This window comes from Hydra viridissima, unplaced genomic scaffold, assembly GCF_058129835.1.
Source record: "Hydra viridissima isolate aposymbiotic clone 2 unplaced genomic scaffold, HvirCarnegie_v1 scaffold_13, whole genome shotgun sequence".
NCBI lineage: Eukaryota > Metazoa > Cnidaria > Hydrozoa > Anthoathecata > Hydridae > Hydra > Hydra viridissima.
The window spans coordinates 11,018,719-11,037,723 of record NW_028324312.1 but is presented as its reverse complement, the minus strand read 5'-3'; the positions used below and the strand labels follow the sequence as shown (position 1 = coordinate 11,037,723).

The 19,005-nt window shown below is 28.2% G+C and overlaps 1 protein-coding gene and 1 long non-coding RNA gene across 2 annotated transcripts; both read right to left on the bottom strand.

Moving 5' to 3' along the window:
* Window positions 1–716: 716 nt before the first annotated feature.
* Window positions 717–16,482, bottom strand: LOC145186613 (rho GTPase-activating protein 5-like). The gene is made up of 17 exons (XM_090070681.1): window positions 14,101–16,482; window positions 12,522–12,636; window positions 11,777–11,909; window positions 11,353–11,533; window positions 11,031–11,198; window positions 9,466–9,638; window positions 9,143–9,227; window positions 8,759–8,925; window positions 5,794–6,623; window positions 5,105–5,522; window positions 4,757–4,929; window positions 4,271–4,303; window positions 3,913–4,135; window positions 3,733–3,810; window positions 3,486–3,617; window positions 2,115–2,220; window positions 717–1,590 (listed from the first exon to the last, which is right to left on the bottom strand). Exons 1-17 carry the CDS (start codon window positions 15,876–15,878, stop codon window positions 1,050–1,052), a joined length of 5,334 nt encoding a protein of 1,777 aa, XP_089926807.1. The 5' UTR covers window positions 15,879–16,482; the 3' UTR covers window positions 717–1,049.
* Window positions 16,483–17,752: 1,270 nt separating this feature from the next.
* On the bottom strand, window positions 17,753–18,803 carry LOC145186572 (uncharacterized). The gene is made up of 2 exons (XR_013846695.2): window positions 18,692–18,803; window positions 17,753–18,182 (listed from the first exon to the last, which is right to left on the bottom strand). It is a non-coding gene; the product is annotated as an uncharacterized LOC145186572 (long non-coding RNA).
* Window positions 18,804–19,005: the final 202 nt, after the last annotated feature.

The window sequence follows — 19,005 nt, the reverse complement described above, 5'->3', positions numbered from 1 at the left end:
AATCATATGAAAATTTAAATTCAAAATAATATTGATTTTAAATATGAAATTAATTCAGTGCACAATTTTTAAATTTGTTTCTTATATTTTTAAAACTATAAGATTAAACGAAATGTTGTAAAATTGTAAGACAACAATGATATGAAAAAAAAAAAATTAAAAATCTAGTGAGAAACATTCATTAAAACACATCGAGTGAGAAACCTACGTAACTAAACAAGCAGTGTATATATCAAAATAAATATAAGAAAATCAATCATGTGCAGCCATCATGACTGTAAACTAAGTATCAAAAATATTTTAAATCATAATTCTAAACTGCAAAATAAAAAAAAAAAAATTCTTTAGGAGTTTCAAAACTTGAAGTTTATTCTAAGACCACATAGATAAGTATTTAGCATGTACAGAAAAAAAGAAAGAAAAAAAAAAGACTGATCTAAAAAATATATATAGTGGAGATTGGTCTAAAAAATATACATTAGAATTTGAATATAAAAGAAAAAAAAAAAAAAAAAAAAAAATGAATGGCTTGAAATCATTCTTCTTGAGTTTGAAAACCTCAAAAGTTTTTGTAGTAAACTTTTTTCTCAAAATCCTTTTTTTTGGAGTTTAGGAACAGGTTTATTTAAAAACTTCAAAGCAAAATTTTATCTTGTAATTGAAAAAGCGTTCTCACAAAAATTAGGTTTTCACAGAAGCAAACAGTTAACAAGTAATTTGTTGAAATGAAAAGCACAACTAACTTTACAATAAGTTAAATAACACACTATGGAGACTCATTTACATGCTTCTTTAATAAAATTTACACACAAAACCTTCAAAAATCATCATTTTTCTTTTACATCAACCTTGGTCAACAAACGTTATTTTATCAACTCGATTCATTAAACCCTATAAATAGGTTTCACCTGTCAAAAGCTGATAACTTTTTTTATTTGATTGCTGATATTGTCTCACATTATATTTGTGATTAAGGCTTTTGCTGGATGTCCAGTTATCGAGCGAATATTTTAACTTTAAGTGCTTACATCAGATAAATTAATGCAATGTTAATCGATAGCTGTTTCAATTGACTTTCTATTTAAAATTTTAGAGCTCTTAGAGAACTCATCGTTGTTTTTTGATGAATTTAAGAGTAAAACTTGAGAATGAGATGAAGAATTTAAAAAAGTTTCTTTTTCAACATTCTCTGTCACTAACTGCGACAGTACATTATATGACGCTGATTTCATAGGAAGCTCAATTATTTCATAATCACTCTCTTCAGTTATAGGAGTTTTCAAAAGTTTTCCAACAGATGGTTCATTTAGCACACACTCTGAGAATGAGGGTTCTGTGTATAAACTTTCTCCCTCACTGTCAAAAGTACTTAATGCTTCATTATCATCATTAGAAGTAGAAGCCTTTCTTGAGAAATCATCATCAAATATTTTGTCTGATTGCTCAATGCAAGTTTGGATAAACAAACCCATATTCATATTTTGACTCATATTCTGCAATGATTCAAAGGCAGGTCGAAGTATTGTTGGGTAAATAATTATTTGTAAATTACGAACATCCATTTTGTTAAACTTTGTGAAGAGTGATACTCTAAAAAAAAAAAAAAAAAAAAATGAAATGAGAAATCAACCAATCACAAACATCTCATTTAAAAAAACAAAATACAGAATTTATAGCAAGAGTAAAAAAAAAAAAATACAAAAAATCATTTTTAAACTATTTATTTCCTGACCACTTCTTTGCTTGCCCAAAAGAACCGTCAAGGTTTTGAACCGTCAAGGTTTTCTTTAAAACCCTAATCTATTAACACTTTCTAAAGCATTTAAATTCAGTTTTTACTACACTTTTAACAGCTAACTCAAAAAGCTCAACATCATGCTGAATTATTTTCCATACATTTTCTTTACAAAATTTAAATTCTTAAAATGACCAGTAAACAGTAGTTTCCTGGGGCATGTTGGGCTAATATTTTGGGAAATATTAACCTATTATTCCTGGTAAATAACTAACAAATCCATTAATATATGTGCTGATTTATTATTATATATAGACATAACTTTTTTAAAAATATTTAGTTAAAAAAAAAAAATGCAATTTCAATTTAAATATACTACCTTTTTAAATGACACATAAACCTCTTAAACACTTCCTGATTTGGCTGCGGTATACTGCTGACGAGTTCCCGTAGCTTTTCTAACCTTACTGCAGCATCCATTATAACTAAAAGTATATAAATAATTTTTTAATTATGCAACTGTCAGCTCTTCTTAAAAAGATACATATGTAAAGATGGGATTAAAATATTTAAATTATTTCTCTGAAAAACAATTCAAAATTTAATCTCAATTTAAGCAATAAATTCATAAAGCTAGCATTCAACTGAATGTCTTATGGGAGACAAATTAAACACCTTTTTTTTTTTTACCAAACATTTCTAAGTTTTTAAACTCCTAAAAAGATGAAGTAAAAAACAAAACTAAAACAAAATTTAAGAAATCAGCGCATCAACTGAGAAAAATTTGTGTCATTTGAAACTATTTTAAAAGCTGTATGTTTACAACCAGATCTTACTAGCTTGTAAAGAAACTAATAGATAAAAAATATTACTGTAAGGTATATTATATATACAGTTACCTTGCTAAATAACTTAAAAACTTATTTCGATTGCACACTTTTTAACAGTAAAGTAGATTGTTTCAGATAAAACATTTTACAGCAAAGTATGAATAAAATATATACATTTATTTATTGCTGTTTCAGATAAAACACTTTATCTAGAATAGCAATATATATGTTTAATATATGTATAATATATGTTTAGTATATGTATAATATATGTTTCATTAGTATAAAAAAAACATTCTTGATTGAAATCTTTTAAAATTTGCACTGAGATTTTAATTAGCAAACACAAATACTAAATGCTTAACACTATTAAGGTATGGTCCAAACTAAAAAGTTAAGATTGTGTTCAAGATCTGGTTTTGACAGTCAAATTTGTGGTTAAAAACTGATTTGGACAGCTACAACTGGTTAAAAAAAACTAATATTTAATAATAATAAAATATATATTATTATAAATAACAATAATAAAAAATAATCTTAATATCAAAGACACTTAATGAGAATGATTAAAAGCAATTCAATTATTCTCATGTGATACCTGGGGGGGGGGGGGGGGGGAAAGGCTGTTTCAAAAAAACATTAAACCCTTAATATTTTCACTAACTATAAGTCAACGATACACTGATCTATCAGAGAAATAAGATTTAATGAAACTTTAAAATTTAATGAAAACTTCTGCACTGATAAAAATCAGACTAATAATATTTATGAAAACCCCAAGGAGCATGAAAACTAATGATCCATGGATGGAGAAACCTCTAAAATGGTAACTAAAAAATTGCTTTTGAGCCGTGTAAGTTGCAAAACATGTAAGAATGGACGGATCTTTCTTTAAAGAAAAAAGAACCAAAAATTTTTACTCATAATTTCATGTATTTTGCTAGATATTTCATATGGAACCAATGGCTCTGGAAGCATTTTGAAGAAATTTTTCAATGCGCCAGTAACAGCATGGACAGATACACCAAGCTCTTGAAGATTTAAATTCATATCTGAACAAATATAAAACAAACCATTCAAACAAATATAAAACAAATTAACTTAAAAATTTAAGAAATATAATTTTTTTATTATTAAGTCTTTTAATCATATAAAATTAAATCTTACTTTGTTCAAACTTCAATTGAACAGCTTCAATGTCATTTTTATTTCCGCTGATTCTATACAGCCCTTCGCTTTGCATCCCTGTAATAGAATAAACAACTCCTAAATATCATTAACCAATGTTGCTTCAATAAAATACTTATAAACAACTGTGACTAGTCTGTAATTTTCTTTGAAGATTACCTGAACTCTCCAGATATTTAAGCACACTGCTAACAAAAACAGGACACAAGCTGTCATCTGGGCTAATTTCCTTCAATGGCCTTCCAAAATAACTACTGGACTTTGGCATCTGCTTCTTTACCCAATCATCTTGTAAAGCTGCAGTATTTGTCACTTTAGGCTTTGGTCTTGCGGTTGTAGGAAATCGGACAGATTTTTTATTTTTTTTTTTTGTTTTTCCCTGCTAAAAGTAGAAACATTTTAAATTAACATTTGATTTAACTTATTCTTAAAAACAAGCCTCAAACGATGGAAATTTGAAATTTTTCCATCTGCATAACAATTAAACAAACTTAAAAAGGCAATTTAGACAACTTACATTTTCTGGCAGGTCTAAATCATCCTTGGATGTCTAAAACAAAAAAAAAAGGAATTGTATTAAAGACCGTGCAGTAGAGTTTCATAGATTCATTCTTCATAAAATTTTTCCTTCTTGATTTATGATACATTCTCAAACTATTAAAATACATTTTCATTACTTATCTTTTAGCAGCACAACATACTTATATATGCCATGTACACACATAGGTTAGAACATTAATAAAAATAATTATTTGAGTGAAATTATCTCATTAGAGATTTTCATTTTCTAAGTTTTTTATTCTCTGTAAGAGAAAACTTTGTCTTCAGTTGTTGATCTAAAAATCTGAAACAAAATTTATCAAAAATTTGCGGAAACTAAAAAATAATAAAACCGCCAACATGGTATTTTTGCAATTGGTTTCAACAGTATCATTGGTGATTATAAATATTTAGTAATTTTAATAACACAAGTCAATGGTACAAAAAATGAAAAAATGCTTACTTTAGATACTTTTACCCAGGACTTTTTCTTTTTGCGGTCTAATGTTTGTGTTGCAGTTTTTTCAACATCAATAGCAGGCACTATCAGCGTGTGTTCAGGAAAATAAAACTTTGAACCCTTCGATTTTGTCTTATGATGTTTGCGATGGTCTAGTGATAAAAACTTTGTAGGTTCTAAAAATCAAAAATAAAGAAAAACAAAAACACAATACACATACTTTACATTTAACAGACATCCCATGTAATAAATTATAATAAATTATAATAATAATGATAAATTGATCCCAATTGATTTAACTTTGCATCTAAAATGTTATATGGTGAGTGTGGTTATAAGATAATAACATACGCTGTTTAGGCAAAGGACTTTCGGTAGGAAGTGTATTTGAACGATCGCGACCTTCATCATTATCTTGTACAATAATTGCAGGAGGAGATTCTTCCACATTTTTTCCGTTTAAAGATTTATTATGCCTACGAAAACTTTTTCTTGTTTTTTTCTTTGCTGGTGTACTGTGTTCATGCCTCACTACTTCTGCTTCTGTATCAGAATTTGCAGGAGATGGATTAGGAGTTACCTTTAGAATAAATTTTTTTAAAAGGCTATTTTTTTGATCATGTGCAACTGAAAGATTACTTTCAGACCTGTTTTTGTGAGAAGAATCAAAAGAGTTTTTATGAATGAATTTTCCACTGCTTCGTGGAGTTGATACCAGTGTATTTGTTAATGTCTCTCGCAAATTATTAATATCCTCATTTTCATCATTCTAGAGGAGAAAAAATAGCAAATTTCAAAATATCAAAAGAAACAAAACTTTACAGTAATTAAAAAAAAGCATAAGCTAAATGTTTACTGAACACCTATTGACAAAGATCTTTTCATATGTTGAAAAATATATGAAAATATATTACATTTTCATATATTTTCATATATTCTATATATTCATAACTTGTACTGATAAATCATAACTTCAATATATCTTTAAATTGCTTAGCAGCATGACTAAAAAGGACTTTTGAAAAAAATCAACAACTTACATCTGGTTTAGCTATAGGAGCAACAACTTTTTCATCATTTGTTCTTTTGTCCCAGTTGTTTGATGGATCATGCCATAATGTCTTTTTGGTCATTGGAGAATGGAAATTGTCTCCTTGTGAACCAATCGACTCTTTACTCTTAGACGAATTATTGCTTATATTATCTGGATCATAGTTGATAAGTTGTGATTTAATTTGGTCAATTGAAGCATAGTCTGAGTCATTCCAGTTTAAATTTGTTAAACAGTTTGTGTTTTTAGGAAATTTTCCATTGAACTCTGGAAGTGAAGATTTATGACTTTTAGGAAGAAAGGGAACAGAAGCATATGGAGGATCATGCTTTTTTTCAGAAAGCACTTTATTTGATTCAAATGCTTCATTCTCCTGCCACAACATATCATCATCTTCTTCTTCTTCTTCATCATCAGAAGAATCATTTTCACATTGAGCAATTATAGGTTGTTTTTTTTTGGATACTAGTGCATACAATCCAGTATCATCATGATCAATTTGTTGCTCATTGTCAATACTATCTTCTGATAAGTTTGAACTTTCAGGTAAATTTGATTTCTCTGTCAAAGATACATCTGAGTCACTGCTGATTTGATTTACATAAGAATGACGTGTCACCTCTACATATGGGCTATCATATGGAATGGTGGCTTTTGAATTTATTGAAATATATAGACCTTCATCATGATGATCTTGAAAAGATGAATTAGGAACATCTGGCAAAGGGTCATTTCGTCTGGGTTTGATACCTTGTAATGCTAACTCTGTTTCATTACGTTTTTCGTATGTGTGATTGAAGAAATTCATGAAGGCACCAGCTGTAAAGAAAAAAAGTAAAATAGAGTTTAGAAAAAAAAAAAATATATATAAAGCATACAGGACATGCAACACTTTGCATCACTTTTAAATGGCATAAACATATAAAAGTTTACAAAATTTTAGCTTTTAACTTACGGTGCTTTAAAAAAAAGATCATTTATTTTTTTGTTAATAAATTTTTTTAACCATATAATTTAAATTTTTTTATTTTTTTTAATAATTTTTTTAATCAATTTTTTTAATCAATTTTTTTAAATAGAGTATTTTTATAAAATAAAATTATAAGAAAAATGGATGATGAAAAGGTAATGCAACTGATCAAACATTAAATCAACTAAATTAGGTTGTTGAGATTGAAAAGTCATTGATGTCTAAGAAGCACATCTTCTAGAACAAAACTAACAAAAATAGAAAGATTATTTAAAATATAACCAAAACAAAAAAGAATTGTTAGGAATTTAGGTGTCAAAAAAATCTTAAAACAAAAACCTAAATCAAATCGGTTCGCATCGGTTTGAAATATAACTTCCCTTTGATTGATCAATCATCTTTTTTAGATTTGTTACTTCCAAATCAATGAAAAAAAAGGTTGTGATATTAGTTGTGTTAATAAACAAATTTTGTAAAAAAGTGTTACACCAATACGAGCCCTATTTACTTACTTTGTTGTTGTTTTTTTTTTTAACTGTTTGATATAAGACATTTAACTTTATGACAGCTTTTTATAAAATTACTGACTTGTCTCTGATAATTATTTGAACTTAGTGCTTTTATAGATTTTTAAAATATATATGTATAAATTTAAATACTGAATCAATACTGCAGTATTTAACAAAGTTGAAAACATTATTTACCACTACTTAAAATCTGATATTTATTGATTGAGCAGAATGCAATGAAGCTTAAGGATAGTATATAATTATGATAAGTATGATAATATATATTTCTTTTAGATCCTAAAGCAAAATCAAATGAATTTGATGACCATTCAGAGAATGGTTATGTCAGTTTATCAGCTTATCATTTATACTACCAGCTTATCATTTATATTACCAGGACAGTGAATATTCAAAGTAAATCCCCAAAAAAGATGACAATTCCACTGTTGGAAATTAATACAAAGAGAGAGTTGTTACTGTGCAAATTGCACAACCTCCTGTTAAGGAGAAAAAATGCTGAGGATTGGTTTTTTAAAGTTTGATGTACCCAAATGCTACATTAGTAAAGGATCATTAAGTATTCATTCAGTTTGTGCACCCATCATCAGAATACAGTATTGTTGCTAACTAGTGTTAAATATGATATTGCTTAATTGCAAGTGTTGTAACCTGCTGAAAAAAGATTGCATGGTTTATAACTGCACAAAATACCCTGGTGTCAGAGGCTTTAAAAACTTACCTAAGGGAAAAACTAAATGATTTTAATACAGATCAGAACTACTGCTAATTTATTTATTAGGAAAATCTGAAAGATCTCAAATGATAACAAAAATTAGCTCCTGATGAATATATGGACCATTCAGTGAACATAATAGGCAGTTTAAAAGTCCACTCAAATGAAAATCCACCCAATGACTCAAAGGTCTTCTATTTCTCTAATGAATGTGCTACCATGTTAAAAAAAGGAATTAGAACCTCAAGAAGAAACATTAGGCACAGCTAAAATCAATGCTGTATCTTTAGCAGCCATGAAAATGACAGAAAAAGAAGGAGTAAGTGTGTGCATTGTTTAAATCTTTTTGTAACAATCACTCTTATATTGTATCCAAAGAATCTTTTAATAATCAAATTTATGTATTTGCTTTGAATAAAATACATAAGAACCAATATGAAGTAGATTCATCAACAGGGTCCCATAGACGCAAGTGATTGTGTGATTTTATTACATACTTACATACTTTTTAAATTAAAAAAAAAAACACAATGACCTTGATTTAAAAATTAGGCAAATTTTTGATTTTTTCGTAACATTTTTTTTTTGGTTGGTGGGCAACCCAAAAAAGATATTTCTGGAATTTGGTTAGTTATAAGTCATATCTTTAATTACAGCTCAAACATGCACTTGATTATGATTGATAGAGTATAACTGTTATTGCTAATAGAATAATCAAGTTTTTATTTGAGAGTTAGCAGACCTTGCTTTTGAAAGGAGAACTGATCATTTAGTTTGGTTGACAACTTTGAACAATCATTAAGAAGCAAGGATGATGTCTCCTCATGGAATATAATACTAGCCAAAGACAGACTTCCAGTTACAGCAAGTGCTTGTATAGGAACTTCAGGGAGTGATGAAGCAAATGCTCTATAAATAGAAAATAGAAAAAAATATATATATAGAGAAAAATATATCAAAGCTCAATGCTGAATACAACAATCAAACAACAACACTCAATCTCAACTCATCAATCAATCACAAAAGATAAAGACTCTTCAGAAACTTTTGTTCTTCTTCCTCATAAATTAAAAAAGGTACTTTTTTGTATTATTGTATAACTTTTAAACAAACAACAACAACGAACCTTAATGTTTCAAGTGATGCCAGTCTTCTTTCTGAGTATACCAAGATGAAACCATGATATGACTTACTTTTAAGAGTATAAGCTCCTAAAAAGAGAAAAGAAATTTGAAAATATAGAACAAGATAAATGAAAAAAAATTTTTTTTTTCTCATTTACTATATTAAACACCTTTTTAAACTGCAACTATTCTATTTATTCTTTTATAACAGCTCTGATTTCTGATTCCCACATTTTAAATAACAAAGAAAATTCTGGAAAAAGTCTTAAAATTCTTAAAACAAAAAATTTAATAAACATCGTAATAAACACAAAACGTATCCTACGATGATAAGATGATAGTGTCACTGATATTGTTCTTTTGGCACCGCCAAGCACTGCGTCCAGAATGACTGTATCCTGCATTTCTGGATTTGAAGAACAGGTATGATGCTGCATCATTGGTCCGAGGATAAGTTCAACTGGATACTCATCCCCACACATTGCACATAGTAAGACACTGCATTTAGGTTTATATTTATTATACATTTAATAATTACAATCCATAAAGAAAGAAAGCATTATATAAAAAAAAGATCTTTGGCTGACAGTAGGACTTCATTTAACAAATAACAAAAAAAAATCATGATATAGATTAAAAATAGCACAATATAAAAAGTCATTAATTTAAAGCAAACAATATTCTCTAAAAATTTTATTAGCTAAGGACTATCCTAAAAGTAAAAAAAAGTGGGTTATATTTAAAGTCCAATTAGTAACTCACGCTCAAGTTGTGGTATGAAGAAAAGAAGATTTACACTAATTAGAAAAACTGTAAAAATCTGAATACAATGAAACACAAAAATCAAGATGGTAGCATATGATGGGCACAAAACAGCTTATCTTACCAAAAAGAAGACAAGCATCATCAGCGAGAGATCTTAAGCTTAATAATTCAGTTCAACAGATTTTTTAATTTAACCCTTTGCACTCCGTTGTCGCCGTATTTGCGACATTAAAAAGCTAACAGTAAATCCGCTGTTGCCTCTACGGCGACATAGTTGTTTCGAAAGATATCACACTTTAAAAAATTTTAAGTCATAAAATTTATGTTTTTCTTTTATAATATAAATTAGAATATGTTTTGTTTATAAAATAACTAAGAAATAAAAATTTTGTTTTATTTAAACGACTCTATTTTTCATCTATATCATAGGTTTGTACTTGGAACTAATATAGTGCTGGAGTTGCTGGTAGCCTTTATGCATTACTAGGCTGGAGTGCAAAGGGTTAATCCTAGGTTTGCCAAATGTGTGAACAAGATTTCTCCTGAATTTCTTTGTGATAAATGCTTATTTAAGAAAATTTAGATTTAAGAAAAAACATCTGGGTATTTGGAAATCAGTATTTTTGAGTTTTAATTTGATGACTTTACTATGAAATTCAATATACTCAGGGAAATAAAATATTCTTGATTCAAATTAATATTAATATACGCTTTAACCAGTTTATTTTTGAAACACCTCAAACCTGAAAAAAGGAAAGCAGCAAAAAAAAAAAAAAAAAATGCTCTTAAAAAAATGGACTGCAAGAATGGACTCGCATGGTGACAAACATTTAGAGATGATTTTAAGATTAGCCAAGCTTAAGAACTTTGTCTGGACTTTTATCAGGACTTTAGAATTTAGTTTAACTGAAGCTTAAGAACTTAGTCTGGACTTTTATCAAGACTTGTATTTAAGTCATATTTGGAAAAGGCGCAATTAGTTATTGCACCTTTTCATTGACTTCTTGCAGTTGATTTTTTGAGGACTTTTTTTTTTCTAGCTTTTCATGATGCTATGTGTTAAAACAGTTGATGTGATGTTCTTTAAAAATCTTTAAAAAAAAAAAAATTGTTTTAATAAATTACCGAATATCAGCATTGTCATTAACAGGCTCAGGTGTTGTATGAGATGGCTGAACTCGCTTATTGATTACATCAATTATTCTTCGCAGAGCATCTTGAACTTGTGAGTCATGTATCTTGTCATCCATCAACGACACAGTATATGGATAATCAAGAAAAGCACAATTCATGCTAAAAATAGAAACCTTTTAAAACATTTGATAATTTTTAATAAAAACTTTATAAGACAAATATCAACAGAACTAATAGTAAAATTACAATTGAAGAGAAATAAAACTGTAGTCCTATATTAGAGAAGCATGGAATTAAAGACTAAAAAAATTACCGATCAGCAAGATTTTGACCACAACTGCGTAAGTTTGATATTTCAGCATCATTCATACCACCTTCATTAGCTAACATAATGATGAGAGACATGTTGGTGGCTTTTTCATGCTTTTGTATCATCTCAAGACAGTTCTCAATATATGCTAAAGATTTTTCTGTGGAAAATATGGCCAAGTAACCTAGGATTCCAAAGAAAACAGAATAGGATTTTTGGGAAATGGAAAAAACATTGTTTCATTTTAAACATGGAGAAGACCACTAGAACTAGTATTAAAGAAACTTTAAAAAAAAAAGGTTTTAATACAAAAAAAAAGTAAAATCAAAAACTAAGATCAATTAGGAAATGTAATTGAACTTATTGAAATTAGAAATTGAAATTGAAGTGCAGATTATAAACAACTTTTCTTTTTAACAAAAATTACCTTGTGGCTTACAGTCTGAAATAAGACTAAAGAGCTCTTCATTTGTTTGGTTTGAATCATGGACTTTTATATTAAGACCATAGATTTCTCCATCAACAATGTATTCAATGGAATCATAAGAGGAGCTCTCTGACTATTAAAAAAATATATATTTACATTAAATTAATATTCTGAGAGAAAAACATAACAAAAAAAAAAAAAAAAAAAACTTTATTCATATGTTTATAATTTATAAAAAGTAACAGGCCTGACAAAGTAAACATATCTCACTTTTATTATTTCCAATATTAAATAAGGCAAAAAAAAAAAAAAAAAAATCTAACAGCTGAATTAAAATGTATGAAAAAATCAGATAAAAAAAGTTTATCAAGCAACTTTTAAATTAAAACTTATTTACCAATTTAAACCATTTGATTTGTTTATCTTTGTTAAATTATTTACTATCTTATAAACTTCAAGAATTTTTACAAACTTCAGTTTATAAAATTAAAAAAACAGAGTTCCTTGTAAAGTTAGGTTTTTTTAATTTTTACATCTAGATAAAGAAAACATGAAAAAAAAAATCAGGATTTAAAAATGTAGGAACTAAAGAAATTCATGATTTAATTAGAGATGCAACTAGAATTTTAAATAAATATCAGACATAAAAGCATTTTTAAATGTCTAATATTTTTGAATCAGTACTGTGTGGATAATAGTGTGTGAATAGAACGACAACTGAAATGAAATATTTTTGATTAAACACCTTGATCTTGCTCTTCAATTCTTGTCCCAACTGGTCCATTCCAAGAACAAGAATATTGATCTGCTCATCTTCACAATCTCGAAATATATCATTTTCGTATGGGTTATAAGCAGCTCTGTAAAGTAACATAAAACCATCAAAGCACCAAATAATTTAAAAGAAAACTTTAAAAGCTACAGTCGTAAGAAGTTTTGAGGTGAAAATGTTGATATTGTAGAACTTCTATTTATGTAATACAGAAAACTTATGGAATGATAAAGCACTATCCAGGATAAAATTTAAGACGTAAAACTCAAAAAGGTTTTAAAGCACAATATGTAAAACTGAATTGTTAAAAATCAATAAGTAGTTCCAGACCGCTTATTTTGAAAAATATCACTACTAAACGCTTCCAAACAAATTTTTTGTCTACTTATTTTATGGAATTTTAAAAAAAAAATCATTTTTTAAGTTTTTCAGGTCTTTCAAAGCTAAAGATTTAAATTGATTGGAGGAAATAATTAAGCTGTTACAAAAATTAAAGAAAGATGATAACTTTACAGAGAGAGTTAGCTAAAAACTCTATTATCCTGGAGAGCCTCAGTTATTCAACCAACTAAAACTTAATGATCTTGTTTAAGGTTTGACTCTTTCAAAGTCTTGTTCAAAAAAAAGTTAAAACTAAACAAGCAAAAGCTGCAAAAGTATAAAAATTTTAAAGAATTTAACACACATTTAGTTAAATAAAGTAAGAAATTTAACAATTAAAATCATATAAAAATTTGACATTAAAATGTTAAGAACTGTAATACATCCAAAATATTAATTTGAATTAAAGTAAAAAACTTGGGAGTTTTTTCTTCAATATTTATATTAAAGTGAGTTGTAATTTATATGCAAAAGTCAAATTAGTGAAATAAATATTTTCATTTATGTTAAACTATCATTAAAAAAGTTTCAAATGTCAAATTTTGAATAAAAGCAACAATATAGATAGTAGGTAGTATTCTGGAAATGCAAATAACTAGATAACTATAAAAAGATTTGGAAAAAAAAAGTGGAAATTAATCATAATATCATTTTAAAAATTATCTTAAGAGTGAATGTTTCTTCAGAGAAAAATTTCATTATCATCACTGAGTTCAACATTCTTTTAAGAACTCAATTTTAAAGGCTACTTAAAGATCAGAAGAAATTCAACAAATTTTCAAAACGAAAGCAAAAGTTTACTACTTATCTTTTGAAGTTATGTTATGAAGTTAAAAGATGAACATTTAGTGAAATGAACATTTATGTTTAAATCAAACTAAAAGCTTAAGTATTTTAAATGAAAAACTTCAAAGTACACCAATAAAAACTCATCAAATATCATTAGCATAAGGATGAACTTTATGGTCTTTTCTTACTATCCTATTAATACAGTTATCTTGCTAATTGCATTATGTTGTATTTTTTTCAAAAGCATCTTTGTTTTGAATATAATAAACTTATTGAAAAACACAGATTTTCACAGTTGATTTTTTCTAAATGTAAAGTTTTTTATGAATTATGGTCTAGAATAACCAAAATGGCCATCTAGCCAAAAAAATTTATGACTTACCTTCTAGTTGTCATCTCTACAACTTGCTGCATTAAACGATCCATACATTTTTCAGGACCACTTAGGCAACGATTGGGACTTTGCATTAATGCAATGTGATTAAACAATAATATATCTCGACCATTGCCTAAATTTTCTAAGTTTTTATATCGGGGATCATCTTTCAAGTAACTGTAAAGACTCTGCATTTCAACTTCAGAAGGACGTAAATCTTTGCTTAACTTACTGAATTTTCTTGCTGACTCGAACAGCAATTCTTGAAAATCAAGCTTTGCAGTTAAGGTAATATCACGCAAATAGGTTTCAAACAAGATTTTTCGCTCTGTTTCATCTAAATGCTTGTAACTATCTTCATTATCGATCAAAAGTGATGCATCAGCCCAACTGGTACCAGGTCGAATACTAACTGTTGACTCCAATAATTTACGAAAATCATTTTTTAATAGAATTTTACGAGCAGATTCTCTTAGTTTTTTAATATGTCTATCAAAACAAGCTCTAGATCTCTCTGATTGCAATACATCAAATGGTATTCGAGTATCATTTGTAGAAAAAAGACGTTGAGGAGAATTCCAAACTTCATTCTCTGGCAGAATTAAAAACCACTTATCAAAAAAAATATGATTTTTAATAGCTTGCTGACATATTTCCCATTTCCATTCATTTGCTTCTATTGACTGAATAGACGGTAGAAGCTCATCAAGAGCATCAGGAAGTTTATTTAGAAATTCATTCAGTTTTTTATCTTCATAGTGTTGCTTAATTTTTTTAGCTTGTTCCTCAAATAATCTACGAGCACTTTCTATTCCACATGTTTTCACATAATTTTTAAAAACTTGACTTTCACTATTTAATTTTTTAAATTCTACCCAACTCATTAAAAGTGTAGAGCTTGCTGCTGATCCTTTAATTAAACCCAAATACTCTTCCTTTACTTTATTAATTAATTCATTTCTTTGGAGTAGGCCATCTTGATACGATATTAGTTTAGTTCTATAGCTGCGACTTTTCGTATCAGCTAGTTGATACAAGATTTGAAGTCCTAGGTCTATATTTACAAAATTTTCTGCAGAACTTTCAACCAACGGGGTAACAACTTTTTTTGAATGAACAAATTGGTGTGCCCTATATAATAGTTGTTCTGTGGTATCATCACACTTTGTAGCTACAACAACAACTGGTCTTTTAGCTTTAGAAATATTTAGTAATAATGAGGATAAAACATCTTCTTGAATTTCAGAATGGTTTGGTTTGTTAGCAAGATTAGTGCTAACATCATATATACAAATAAAACCATCAACTTGTATTTTACCATTACTTATTGGGTCCATTTGTATTTCAGCAAATTCAGATTGCAATGCTACTTGATCTCTGTTTATATACATAATTTTTCCAGGGGACTGAAGTTTAGTGACAGTAGCTCGCTTTACATAAGGAAGCATTTGCCCACCTTTAGATAGTGGTAAGTAACTGGCATCATCAATGAACTCAGTCTGCTCAATTAAACGAAATGAAACAACATTATCATCAAATTTCTTATCTACAGTTCCCCAGTATAAAAAGTGGTCATTATTTAAAACAGATCCAACAAAGTCAGAGGTACTAAATATAGAAACATGATCTTTAAAGTATTCATCTTCAGTAGACTTCATAAAACGATTGCAAAAACATGACTTTCCAACACCATATAAACAATTTGTGGGTGTATCATAACCAGATAATCCAACTACACAAACATTCATGTAAGTCTTTCCTTTCTCTAACTTCTTGTTTGTCATGTCACTTATGGTAAATTTTCACAAGTAAAAATATATAATACAATGTGTGTGTGTGTGTGTGTGTGTGTGTGTGTGTGTGTGTGTGTGTGTGTGTGTGTGTGTGTGTGTGTGTGTGTGTGTGTGTGTGTGTGTGTGTGTGGTGTGTCGTGGTGTGGTGTGGTGTGTGTCAATAGCAATCATAAAAAATAATATAAAAACTTAGCTATTAAGTTAGATTTAGCTAAAGAAACTCTATTTGATATCCAAAATGTTATTTTTTCTATCCCAAAACATAAAATAAAAGCAATCTACAAAGAAATTTTAAACTTAGGGCAAATTATGACTGGAAGGAATTCTAAACAATGAAAGCCAGGTTAATGCAACAATCTCATATAGCTATCTACACGAATGTTTTTGTTTTGCATCAGCGTATTCTACAAATAAATTAACTAAAAATAAATTGTTTCAAAAACACCACTATTGTTACATAAATATATATGTATCTAAAGACATGATTTTAAAAAATTAGTTGGTAATACTTTATTTCGCCTTGATCAACTTTTTTTTTTTTTGCAGACCAGACGGACGAGACATATTTCTATTTACAAGATGGTGGCTGGGCGAGAATTCCTTTAATCACGTGATAAAAACATGGAAGCCAACGGCATTAAACCTCGGCAAAGATCGTTAAATTAAAATCAGCTTATAGCAGTAAATAAGCTACAACAGCCAATATATCTATTTGTTATCGTTTTAATTTTAAACACGCAGGAAAAAGATAAGTTTCTTTTTTTTTAAGTCAAAAGTAACCATCGCATTAAGGAATTAGTGTTTGACCATAATCAGCAATAGCTTAAACTGAGAACAATATAGCTCATTGTTTGTCTCTAATGGTTACAAAAACAAAATTGAAATCAAAAATTTAATGATCAAATTTTTTTGAAATTCAAAACATAATGTTTTCATTTCGAATGTAAAACGAAGAAATAAAAGATATCTGTTATTTAAAATCTTAGATGATATGTGTAAAATCTCTAAAGAGCTCAAAATGCAGAAAGGATGTTATGCAGCAAGTTTTTTAGACACGTGATAAAATAATAAGGATCTCAATCTTCTTATTGTTAATGAAGTATTAGTAAATAAGTTAAACTTTCTATCGTTTGCGTTAAATATCGATGGAGCATATCGATGGTCAATATCCAACTTATCGTAAATAAAAACTTTTTTTTTTTTGATGATCATGACTGTTATTGCTTTTTTTTTTCTTTCTCTTTCTTTCTCTTTTTTTTTTTTTTTTTTCTCAAAATAAAATAATAGTGAAGATTTTTGTTCTTTTGCTATCGAGAGCTTTTATCGAGAGCTTTTATCGAGAGCTTTAACTACCGAATTTAACTTGAGCAATATATCGATATTGTTTAAATTAAGCTTAGTCGTAAAAGCTCTTTATCAATCAGACGGTCATATTAACGTATTAATTATGCTATATGGTGTTAATTGCAATTTTGTATACTTTTTTTTTAAAATATATTCATCTTGTAATGAAGTATTAAACAATGAAAAAAAACCAACATCCGCTTTAACACTCATGAACAGTTCTTCTCACCAGTTCGTCAAACGCAATCGTCCCGCATTTTTTAAGCCTTCAGTTGTGTTGAAAATGTTGTTAGATATTAACAACCCTCTTTAACAACTTTTTAAAGCTGTATCAACATTTTTCCAGATTGCACTAAAGATTATTGAACAATTTTATCTGATAAAGTCTAAATCATTTTGAATGAATTGCGGTTCCACGGACAGACACGGCGGATTAATTTCACATTTTAAAAATACTTTCATGACATATATTTTAACCAGCGGTATTTAAATTTAAAAATAAATGACGTAACATCAATAAATAATGTATGACGCATACTAGCTAATTACGTATTTGATTTTTAAAAAATCTACTAACTGCTTTGTAATTAGCGATTTTATAAAACAATACTTAAGAAAAGTAAAACCTTTACTTTAACGTAAAGATTTTTATAAGAGGATATCAGTTAAGAACGTCTACTCTAGAGAAAATGCAGACACAAACTTATGCCAGATTTTTTTTTTCCACGACACTTGATTATCGTGCCTTTCGAAATGTTTTCCGCATACTCGACATCGACTGTGAAGCTTCTCGTGATCTTCTCGAAGATGTCGTAAGAGATGGGATCTTCTACTAAACCAAAGACGACACGGATTGCAAACATATCGAGTGTTTGAGTAACTGCTTTCTGAGGAGTTAGATGCAGCTGAATAATCGCTATAATCATCGTTAGCCATATTTCATCACAACTTCTAAACAAAAATTTAAACACATAAGAGGATACCCATCTTAAAATGAAATAACATAATACAAAATTTTACTGCTTTAAACATTATATATATATATATATATATATATATATATATATATATATATATATATATATTTTCTTAATTGTAATAATGATAGACTTCCTTAACTCAAAGTTTGACAATCAAATGCTTTCACAAAGATTATAAATCGTATATTATTAATCATCTTTATTATAACAATTTCCTTAATTTAAGTGTTGCTGTAAAAATTTCTTTCGTTATTGTTGTAGCGATTTTCCTTGAAATTATCTGCGTTTCCATAAAGAACTGAGCACGTGATTAGTCTGTTTTTCGATTCTCACGAAATCTCACGACGTAAATTTCGCTCGACGTCTTATAAAATCTCATGAAGTATACTTTTGCGTCTTCGATTAGAAGATTACAACACTTTTAACAAAAAGTTGTTTTCAGATTTCTTTATTGCATCTTTCAAAACATTTTAAACTCACCTTGCAGCAGCTCAAATCTCTTCAAACCTTTACTTATTATTCCTTTTTTTTTTTTTTTTTTTTTTTTTTTTGCATGTGGTCATTGTTCTAGTATTTGAAAATCATATATTTATAAGATCAGTTGCACCCTACAGGGTTATCACCTGGGTTCTAGGTTTTTACAAGTTGGATCACTGTTGCCCTATGTGGTATCATGTTGATAATAGTGTACACGCTTTTCAATGGCTGACCATAAAAAGCTGGAAACTTTGTTACAAAGTTTTTTTAAAACATGTTTTGAAGATAAAGTGATTATTTATAAATGCGAATTTAAC